The sequence below is a fragment of the Oncorhynchus mykiss genome, chromosome 10 (assembly GCF_013265735.2).
Source record: "Oncorhynchus mykiss isolate Arlee chromosome 10, USDA_OmykA_1.1, whole genome shotgun sequence".
In the NCBI taxonomy this organism is placed as follows: Eukaryota; Metazoa; Chordata; class Actinopteri; order Salmoniformes; family Salmonidae; genus Oncorhynchus; species Oncorhynchus mykiss.
Genome location: NC_048574.1, coordinates 75,500 through 87,645, shown reverse-complemented (window position 1 = coordinate 87,645; position 12,146 = coordinate 75,500). Strand labels below are relative to the sequence as shown.

Here is a 12,146-nt window from a genome sequence, read left to right as displayed (position 1 = left end):
ACCAATAGGGCTGCAGGGAAATGACAGTGGTGGCTCCAATAGAACAGGAGAGAGATGACATAGTGGTGGGTCCAATAGAACAGGAGAGAGATGACATAGTGGTGGGTCCAATAGAACAGGAGAGAAATGACATAGTGGTGGGTCCAATAGAACAGGAGAGAGATGACATAGTGGTGGTTCCAATAGAATAGGAGAGAGATGGCATAGTGGTGGGTCTAATAGAACAGGAGAGAGATGACATAGTGGTGGGTCCAATAGAACAGGAGAGAGATGGCATAGTGGTGGGTCTAATAGAACAGGAGAGAGATGACATAGTGGTGGGTCCAATAGAACAGGAGAGAGATGACATAGTGGTGGGTCTAATAGAACAGGAGATTGATGACATAGTGGTGGGTCCAATAGAACAGGAGAGAGATGACATAGTGGTGGGTCTAATAGAACAGGAGAGAGATGACATAGTGGTCTGTCTAATAGAACAGGAGAGAGATGACATAGTGGTGGGTCTAATAGAACAGGAGAGAAATTACATAGTGGTGGGTCCAATAGAACAGGAGAGAGATGGCATAGTGGTGGGTCCAATAGAACAGGAGAGAGATGACATAGTGGTGGGTCCAATAGAACAGGAGAGAGATGACATAGTGGTCGGTCTAATAGAACAGGAGAGAGATGACATAGTGGTGGGTCTAATAGAACAGGAGAGAAATTACATAGTGGTGGGTCCAATAGAACAGGAGAGAGATGACATAGTGGTGGGTCCAATAGAACAGGAGAGAGATGACATAGTGGTGGGTCTAATAGAACAGGAGAGAAATTACATAGTGGTGGGTCCAATAGAACAGGAGAGAGATGACATAGTGGTGGGTTCAATCAAAAGTTTGGACACATCTGCTCATTCAAGGGTTTTACTTTTCTTTTTACATAAAAAATATGAAGTAACACATATGGATCCATGTAGTAACCAAAAAAGTGTTAAACAAATAAAAATAGATTTTAGATTTGACATTCTTCAAAGATCCGCCCTTTTCCTTGACAGCTTTGCAAACTCTTGGCATTCTCTCAACCAGCTTCACCTGGAAGGCTTTTCCAACAGTCTTGAAGGAGTTACCACACATGCTGAGCACTTGTTGGCTGTTTTTCCTTCACTCTGCGGTCCAATTCATCCCAAACCATCTCAATTGGGTTGAGGTCGGGCGATTGTGGAAGCGAGGTCATCTGATGCAGCACTCCATCACTCTCCTTCTTGGTCAAATAGCCCTTACACAGCCTGGAGATGTGTTTGGTCATTGTCCTGTTGAAAAACAAATGATAGTCCCACTAAGCACAAAGCAGATGGGATGGCGTATTGCTGCAGAATGCTGTGGTAGCCAATCTGGTTAAGTGTGCCTTGAATTCTAAATGAATCACAGACAGTGTCACCAGCAAAGCACACCCACACCTCCTCCTCCATGCTTCACGGTGCGAACCACACACGGGGAGATCATCCGTTCAACTACTCTGCGTCTCACAAAGACACAGCAGTTGGAACCAAAAATCTCAAATTTGGAGGCATCAGACCAAAGGACATATTTGGCTACCAAGTGGCGCAGCTGTCTAAAGCACTGCATCTCAGTGCAAGAGGTGTCACTACAGACCCTGGTTTGATTCCAGGCTCTATCATAAGCGGCCGTGATTGGGAGTCCCATAGGGCAGCGCACAATTGGCCCAGCGTCGTTAGGGTTTGGCCGGGTTAGGCTGTCATTGTAAATACGAATTTGTTCTTAACTGACTTGCCTAGTTAAAGGTTAAATAAAAAAAATCCATCCATATAATGTCTATTTCTCGTGTTTCTTGGCCTGATTCACACCGTCTCCTCTGAACAGTTGATGTTGAGATGTGTTTGTTACTTGAACTCTGGGATGCATTTATTTGGGCTGAAATTTCTGAGGCTGGTAACTCCACTCTAATGAACTTATCCTCGGCAGCAGAGGTAACTCTGGGTCTTCCTTTCCTGTGGCGGTCCTCATCAGAGCCAGTCGTCATAGCGCTTGAAGGTTTTTGCGACTGCACTTGAAGAAACTCGTTATTGACTGAACATGTCTTAAAGTAATGATGGATTGTCATTTCTCTTTGCTTATTTAAGCTGTTCTTGCCATAATATGGACTTGGTCTTTTTTATCTTCTGTATACCACCCTTACCTTGTCACAACACAACTGATTGGCTCAAACGCATTAAGAAGGAAAGAAGTTCCACAAATGTACTTTTTGCAAGGCACACCTGTTAATTGAAATGCATTCCAGGTGACTACCTCATGAAGCTGGTTGAGAGTGCCAAGAGTGTGCAAAGCTGTCATCAAGGCAAAGGGTGGCTACTTAAGAATCTAAAATATATTTTATATTAAACAACTTAATAATGCCGAATCATGCATAGTAACAGGTGTTTACATGGTTTTGAGCATGTGCTAGGTAATAGGAATTTCAACTTTAGTACCGGCGTTTGAGTAGGGTAAACAATATTTTTCTTTGGATATTTTGTCTCAAATTTTGAGCAGCTGAAGGCATAGATAACAGGTGGAATAAGTTTAAATGTAAAATAAGTAAACATTCTGGCTTGTAAGGCACATGTCCAGGATTCTGCAGTGCTTTGTTTGAACATTTGTTGGCATACAGTCAGTCTGATTTATTAGACGAGATTAGCTCATGTTGGCTGTAATGGTGATCGTTTCTGGTCTCCCCCAAAAGTGCGCTTGTTCACGTCCTCTTATCTAATTTGAAAGGAAATGACTGGTATAAGATGATATTTTATTATGGCATGCCTCCACCAATCCCATGCTTTTAGATTTGAAGGAAGTAGGAAACAAGTGTACACTTAAGGAGATGTTAGGAGATGCCTTCTGCTTACTTACTGGTTGTGGTCGTCTGGTTGTGGTCGTCTGTTGACAGGAGGTGTGCGCACTGCTCATCCACGTGACCCGCCTGGTTCCTCTCAGCCAGGAGCACTTGGTCGTCAAGCTATGTCAGCTTACACACCACCTCCTCAACCAGCTACAGGTATCCCCCCCACACACCACCTCCTCAACCAGCTAAAGGTATCCCCCCACACACCACCTCCTCAAGCAGCTACAGGAATCCCCCACCCCCACACACCACCTCCTCAACCAGCTACAGGTACCACCCCACACACCACCTCCTCACCCAGCTACAGGTATCCCCCCACACACCACCTCCTCAAGCAGCTACAGGAATCCCCCACCCCCACACACCACCTCCTCAACCAGCTACAGGTACCACCCCACACACCACCTCCTCAACCAGCTACAGGTATCCCCCCACACACCACCTCCTCAAGCAGCTACAGGAATCCCCCACCCCCACACACCACCACCTCAACCAGCTACAGGTATTCCCTCCCCCACACACCACCTCCTCAACCAGCTACAGGTACCACCCCACACACCACCTCCTCAACTAGCTACAGGTATCCCCCCACACACCACCTCCTCAACCAGCTACAGGTATCCCCCCCACACACCACCTCCTCAACCAGCTACATGTATCCCCCCCCCACACCACCTTAACCAGCTACATGTATCCCCCCCACACACCACCTACTCAACCAGCTACAGGTATACCCCCCCCCACACACCACCTACTCAACCAGCTACAGGTATACCCCCCCACACACCACCTACTCAACCAGCTACAGGTATACCCCCCCACACACCACCTACTCAACCAGCTACAGGTATACCCCCCCACACACCACCTACTCAACCAGCTACATGTATCCTCCCCCCACACACCACCTCCTCAACCAGCTTACATGTATCCTCCCCCCACACACCACCTCCTCAACCAGCTACATGTATCCTCCCCCACACACCACCTCCTCAACCAGCTACAGGTATCCCCCCCACAAACCACCGCCTCCTCAACCAGCTACAGGTACCCCCCCCCACACATACCACCTCCTCAACCAGCTACATGTATCCTCCCCCCCACAAACCACCGCCTCCTCAACCAGCTACAGGTATCCCCCCCACAAACCACCGCCTCCTCAACCAGCTACAGGTACCTCCCCCCCCCACACACACACACCACCTCCTCAACCAGCTACAGGTACCTCCCCCCCCACACACACACACCACCTCCTCAACCAGCTACAGGTACCCCCCCCCCCCCCACACACACACACACCACCTCCTCAACCAGCTACAGGTATCCCCCACAAACCACCGCCTCCTCAACCAGCTACAGGTACCTCCCCCCCCACACACACACACCACCTCCTCAACCAGCTACAGGTACCCCCCCCCCCCCCCACACACACACACACCACCTCCTCAACCAGCTACAGGTATCCCCCACAAACCACCGCCTCCTCAACCAGCTACAGGTACCCCCCCCCACACACACACACACCACCTCCTCAACCAGCTACAGGTACCCCCCCCACACACCACCTCCTCAACCAGCTACAGGTATCCCCCCGCACACCACCCCCTCAACCAGCTATAGGTACCCTCCCCACACACACACCACCTTCCAACCAGCTACAGGTACCCCCCCCCCCCCCCCCCACACACACACACCACCTCCTCAACCAGCTACAGGTATCCTCCCCACACACCACCTCCTCAACCAGCTACAGGTATCCCCCCCCCCCACACACACACACACACACACACACCACCTCCTCAACCAGCTACAGGTACCCCCCCCACACACACACACACACACACCACCTCCTCAACCAGCTACATGTATCCCCCCCCACACACCACCTCCTCAACCAGCTACATGTATCCCCCCCACACACCACCTCCTCAACCAGCTACATGTATCCCCCCACACACCACCTCCTCAACCAGCTACATGTATCCCCCCCACACACCACCTCCTCAACCAGCTACATGTATCCCCCCACACACCACCTCCTCAACCAGCTACATGTATCTCCCCACACACCACCTCCTCAACCAGCTACATGTATATCCCCACACACCACCTCCTCAACCAGCTACATGTATCCCCCCCACACACCACCACCTCAACCAGCTACATGTATCCCCCCCACACACCACCTCCTCAACCAGCTACATGTATATCCCCACACACCACCTCCTCAACCAGCTACATGTATCCCCCCCACACACCACCACCTCAACCAGCTACATGTATCCCCCCCACACACCACCTCCTCAACCAGCTACATGTATATCCCCACACACCACCACCTCAACCAGCTACATGTATCCCCCCCACACACCACCTCCTCAACCAGCTACATGTATCCCCCCCACACACCACCACCTCAACCAGCTACATGTATCCCCCCCACACACCACCTCCTCAACCAGCTACAGGTATCCCCTCACCCCTACTCTCTGTAACCGTGTGTGTGTAGGTGATAGTGGACGAGCAGACGCTCGATGTGTGTGTGTGTTACGTGGTCCGTGCGCTGGCTGTGTGTAGCCTCTGGACTCACAGTGAGGTGCTGCAGGCGTTATCTACTCTGATCTATGGAAACGGACCTCGCTGCAACCGGGTAGGTAGGTTGGGGGGGTGAGGGTGAGGTATGTGTGTGAGGGATGTGTGACGAGCATGCTCTCTCTGTTGCAGCATCTGATTGAGTTGCTAGGTGATGGTGGAGTCCTGCGTCTCTATAGCGACCCGTCTCAGCCAGACATGGAGCTGCGCCGTGCTGCTCTCACCTGCATGGCTAACCTCTGTCTGGGGTAGGACTCACACATACCAAACCACACCATAACATACCACACCATACCTCACCATACCACACCCCACCACACCATACCATACCCCACCACACCATATTTTACCATACCCCACCACACCATACCACACCCCACCACACCATACCACACCCCACCACACCATACCTCACCATACCACACCATACCCCACCATACCACACCCCACCACACCACACCATACCATACCACACCCCACCCCACCACACCACACCCCACCACACCATACCCCACCATACCACACCATACCACCCCATTCCCACACCACACCATACCCCACCTCACCATACCCCACCCCACCATACCCACCACACCATACCCTCCCACCGCACCATATTTTACCATACCTCACCATACCCCACCACACCATACCCCACCCCACCATACCACACCATACCATACCCCACCACACCATACCCCACCACACCATATTTTACCATACCTCACCATACCCCACCTCACCATACCCCACCCCACCATACCACCACACCATACCACACCATATTTTACCATACCTCACCATACCCCACCACACCATACCCCACCCCACCATATCATACCATAACACACCATACACCACCATACCACACCATGCCCCACCATACACCACCATACCACACCATACCACACCAAACCCCACCATACCACACCAAACCACACCATACCCTACCATACCACACCATACCCCAGCACACCATACCATACCCCACAACACCATACCACACCATACCACATCGCACCACATCGTACACCATACCTCACCATACCCCACCACACTATACCACACCATACCCCACCATACCACACGATACCCCACCACACCATACCACATCGCACCACATCGTACACCACACCATACCCCACCACACCATACCCCACCATACCATACCCCACCATACAATACATACCACACACATCTCTCTGTTTGCTGGCGTTGTACACTGTTTTGACTGTTTAATGTGTAGTGTTCCAGGCCAGGCGTCCCTTGAAGACCCGTACAGGAGTGTGTGTTTCAGAGTCTTCCTGCAGACGCTCCAGTCACCCAAACCCCCGGACGCTGAAGAACTGCTCTACTGCACGGTACACACAGACACCACACTAGGGAACCGGGTTAATGAGATTTACAATGGTATTCCCGGCCAAACCCGCGCTGATGGACACCAAGTCTGAGTCAAATCTCATAGTCTTCATGTGGTTGAAAAGTGTCAACACTGAACAACTATATTACAATCCATGTAAAGTGTTGGTCCCATGTTATATGAACTGATATAAAAGATCCCAGAAATGTTCCATACTCATCATTCTAAAGCTGATCTGCGTGCTCGTCATCCTCACCAGGGTCTTGATCTGACTGCAGTTCTGTGTCGTAACCGACTAGAGTTGGTAAATGCTCTTCGATGGCCATTGGCACACTGGATAATTAATCCCGATTTCACTGTACCAGGCAGACGGCGTGTATGGCATCATGTGAGCAAGCGGTTTGCTCTTCACAACGCTGGCAGCAGAGTACCCCATGGTGGGGTTATGGGCAGGCATAAAGCTACGGACAACAAACACAATTTCATTTTATCTATGGCAATTCGAATGCACAGAGATACTGTGATGAGATCCTGAGGCCCATTGTCGTGCCATTGATTCCCCGCCATCACCTGATGTTTCAGCCTGATAATGCACGGCCCCATGTCACAAGGCTCTGTACACAATTCAACAGCTCTATGTGAAGGGGATGTGTCACGCTGCATAAGGAAAATGAGTGGTCACCCCAGATACTGACTGGTTTTCTGATCCACCCCCTTCCTTTTTTTTAAGGTATCTGTGACCAACAGATGCATATCTCTGTTCCTAGTCATGTGAAATCCATAGATTAGGGCCTAATTCAGTTATTTACATTGACGGATTTTCTCCTGTTTGAACTGTATCTCAGTGAAGTCATTGAAATTGTAGCATGTTGTGTTTTTATATTTTTTAGTGTGAATTGCGTGACACAATTTTTCCTTCAGGCTCGCCGAAGAGTGAAATATTGAGAAAATGGATTGGAGCCCCAGTATTAAAGCAAGGAATCTTTCTTAGGGTGGGCTCTATGGTTGTCAATTAGGTGTGATTTCACTTTGCTTCATGTGAATAGGATTGGTCTTTGACTCACCATAGTAGAGATACCTATTTGAAAGGGAACCACTCCCGCTTCCCTGTGAGAAACTGGTGAATTATACTGAACAGAAATATATGAAGGAGCGTGAGGAAGGATGAGGAAACAGTAGAGGTAGGCAGGCTAATACACATGGGTTATTGTGAGGTACATATGCATCAGACTAATTATACTCATGTAAAATAGGCTTTATTATATTTCAACATTGAAATCTAAGTGGCTAGCATGTAGTTGTAACTTCGTAGGCTACATGCCTGCAGCAGCATCACCCTCTCAGCTTCATCAAATCAAATTTTATTAGTCACCTGCTCTGAATACAACCGGTGTAGATCTTACAGTGAAATGCTTACTTACGAGCCCCTAACCAACAATGCAGTTAAAAAACAAGTAATTAAAGAGCAGCAGTAAAATAACAAATGCGAGACTATATACAGGGGGGTACTGGTACTGAGGGGGGTACTGAGTCAAAGTGGGGGGGTACTGGTATTGAGTCAAAGTGCGGGGGCACAAAGTCAATGTGTGAGGTAGTATGTACATGTAGGTATAGTTATTACAGTGACTATGCATAGATGATAACAACAGAGAGTAGCAGCGGTGTAAAGGGTGGGGTGGGGGGAAGTGGGGGGGTGGGCAATGCAAATAGTCTGGGTAGCCATTTTACTAGATGTTCAGGAGTCTTATGGCTTGGGGGTAGAAGCTGTTTAGATGCCTCTTGGACCTAGACTTGGCTCTCCGGTACCGCTTACTGTGCGTTAGCAGAGAGAACAGTCTATGACTGGGGTGGCTGGAGTCTGACCATTTTTAGGACCTTCCTACTTATGTATATATTGTGTTTAGATTAGGATGTTTTTTTAAATCAATTTTAGAATAAGGCTGTATCGGAACAAAATGTGGAAAAAGGTAAAGGGTCTGAATACTTTCCCAAGGCACTTTATATCCTTTAGAATGACACTTCCTGTTTTGGTGGGAAATACCGGGTTACCCGGGAGAAAAGTCGGTATGTACGTGTAGGCAGGGGGACCTAGGAGTTGAGGTGAAACGGTATGTACGTTTAGGCAGGGGGGCCAGGGAGTTGAGGTGAAACGGTATGTACGTCTAGGCAGTGGGACCTAGGAGTTGAGGTGAAACGGTATGTACGTCTAGGCAGGGGGACCAGGGAGTTGAGGTGAAACGGTATGTACGTCTAGGCAGGGGGACCTAGGAGTTGAAGTGAAACGGTATGTACGTCTAGGCAGGGGGACCAGGGAGTTGAGGTGAAACGGTGTGTACGTCTTGGCAGGGGGACCTAGGAGTTGAGGTGAAACGGTATGTACGTCTAGGCAGGGGGACCTAGGAGTTGAGGTGAAACGGTATGTACGTCTAGGCAGGGGGACCTAGGAGTTGAGGTGAAACGGTATGTACGTCTAGGCAGGGGGACCAGGGAGTTGAGGTGAAACGGTGTGTACGTCTTGGCAGGGGGACCTAGGAGTTGAGGTGAAACGGTATGTACGTCTAGGCAGGGGGACCTAGGAGTTGAGGTGAAACGGTATGTACGTCTAGGCAGGGGGACCAGGTCGGTCCAGGGAGCAGTGAAGGGGTTAGGGTTCCACTAACTGTGTGTGTGTGTAGGTGATCCAGGGAGCAGTGAAGGGCCTCCAGTCCTCTCTGTGTGGAGGGAAGTGGAGGTTTGGAGGACAGGAGGAACTGGGAGCTCTATTGGCAGTTCTCAAGGTACACATCTACTGTATTTACACTGGGTCAAATATACACTGGGTAAGTAAATCAAATATACACTGGGTCAAATAAATCAAATATACACTGGGTCAGGTAAATCAAATATACACTGGGTCAGGTAAATCAAATATACACTGGGTCAGGTAAATCAAATATACACTGGGTCAGGTAAATCAAATATACACTGGGTCAGATAAATCAAATATACACTGGGTCAAATATATACTGGGCCAAATAAATCAAATATACACTGGGTCAAATCTACACTGGGTCAAATAAATCAAATATACACTGGGTCAGATAAATAAAATATACACTGGGTCAAATATATACTGGGTCAAATAAATCAAATATACACTGGGTCAAATAAATCAAATATATACTGGGTCAGATTAATCAAATATACACTGGGTCAGATAAATCAAATATACACTGGGTCAAATATATACTGGGTCAAATATATACTAGGTCAAATAAATTAAATATACACTGGGTCAAATATACACTTGGTCAAATAAATCAAATATATACTGGGTCAGATAAATCAAATATACACTGGGTCAGATAAATCAAATATACACTGGGTCAAATATATACTGGGTCAAATATACACTGGGTCAAATATACACTGGGTCAAATATACACTGGATCAAATATACACTGAGTCAAATATACACTGGGTCAAATAAATAAAATATATACTGGGTCAGATAAATAAAATATATACTGGGTCAGATAAATCAAATATACACTGGGTCAAATAAATCAAATATACACTGGGTCAGATAAATCAAATATACACTGGGTCAAATATATACTGGGTCAAATAAATCAAATATACACTGGGTCAAATAAATCAAATATATACTGGGTCAGATAAATCAAATATACACTGGGTCAAATATACACTGGGTCAAATATACACTGGGTCAAATATACACTGGGTCAGATAAATAAAATATATACTGGGTCAAATAAATCAAATATACACTGGGTCAAATGTACACAGGGTCAAATATATACTGAGTCAAATATACACTGGGTCAAATATATACTGGGTCAAATAAATCAAATATACACTGGGTCAAATATACACTGGGTCAGATAAATCAAATGTACACTGGGTCAGATAAATCAAATATACACTGGGTCAAATATATATACTGGGTCAAATATAAACTGGGTCAAAGAAATCAAATATACACTGGGTCAAATATTTTCTGGGTCAGTTAAATCTAATATACACTGGGTCAAATATATACTGGGTCAAATAAATCAAATATATATATATATATACTGGGTCAAAGATATCAAATATACACTAGGGTCAAATATATATTGGGTCAAATATATATACTGGGTCAAATAAATCAAATATATACTGGGTCAAATATATACTGGGTCAAATAAATCAAATATATATATATATATACTGGGTCAAATATATATACTGGGTCAAAGATATCAAATATACACTAGGGTCAAATATATATTGGGTCAAATATATATATATATACTGGGTCAAATAAATCAAATATATACTGGGTCAAATATATATATATATATATATATATATATTTATATTACTGGGTCAAACAAATCAAATATACACTGGGTCAAATATATATTGGGTCAAATAAATCAAATATACACTGGGTCAAATATATACTGGGTCAAATATACACTGCTCAAAAAAATAAAGGGAACACTTAAACAACACAATGTAACTCCAAGTCAATCACACTTCTGTGAAATCAAACTGTCCACTTAGGAAGCAACACTGATTGACAATACGTTTCACATGCTGTTGTGCAAATGGAATAGACAACAGGTGGAAATGTATAGGCAATTAGCAAGACACCCCCAATAAAGGAGTGGTTCTGCAGGTGATAACCACAGACCACTTCTCAGTTCCTATGCTTCCTGGCTGATGTTTTGGTCACTTTTGAATGCTGGCGGTGCTTTCACTCTAGTGGTAGCATGAGACAGAGTCTACAACCCACACAAGTGGCTCAGGTAGTGCAGCTAATCCCGGATGGCACATCAATGCGAGCTGTGGCAAGAAGGTTTGCTGTGTCTGTCAGCGTAGTGTCCAGAGCATGGAGGCGCTACCAGGAGACAGGCCAGTACATCAGGAGACGTGGAGGAGGCCGTAGGAGGGCAACAACCCAGCAGCAGGACAGCACCTCCGCCTTTGTGCAAGGAGGAGCAGGAGGAGCACTGCCAGAGCCCTGCAAAATGACCTCCAGCAGGCCACAAATGTGCATGTGTCTGCTCAAACGGTCAGAAACAGACTCCATGAGGGTGGTATGAGGGCCTGATGTCCACAGGTGGGGGTTGTGCTTACAGCCCAACACCGTGCAGGACGTTTGGCATTTGCCAGAGAACACCAAGATTGGCAAATTCGCCACTGGCGCCCTGTGCTCTTCACAGATGAAAGCAGGTTCACACTGAGCACGTGACAGTCTGGAGACACCGTGGAGAACGTTATGCTGCCTGCAACATCCTCCAGCATGACCGGTTTGGCGTCGGGTGGCATT

The 12,146-nt window shown here is 47.1% G+C and overlaps 1 protein-coding gene across 4 annotated transcripts in view; it reads left to right on the top strand.

The window, feature by feature from the left end:
• The window catches only part of heatr6 (HEAT repeat containing 6), a 46,982-nt gene that overhangs the window by 3,743 nt on the left and 31,093 nt on the right, over nucleotides 1–12,146 (top strand). For 2 of the 4 annotated variants that reach the window (XM_036989424.1, XM_036989423.1), the window contains exons 1-5: nucleotides 5,175–5,342; nucleotides 5,384–5,524; nucleotides 5,599–5,714; nucleotides 6,713–6,827; nucleotides 9,502–9,603. In XM_036989424.1, the coding sequence (XP_036845319.1) occupies nucleotides 5,190–5,342; nucleotides 5,384–5,524; nucleotides 5,599–5,714; nucleotides 6,713–6,827; nucleotides 9,502–9,603 (627 nt within the window). In that variant the 5' untranslated portion in view covers nucleotides 5,175–5,189. Of the gene's footprint in view, nucleotides 1–2,919; nucleotides 3,028–5,174; nucleotides 5,343–5,383; nucleotides 5,525–5,598; nucleotides 5,715–6,712; nucleotides 6,828–9,501; nucleotides 9,604–12,146 lie in introns of those variants that run through there. The other 2 variants (XM_036989425.1, XM_036989426.1) reach the window with 2 other exon arrangements.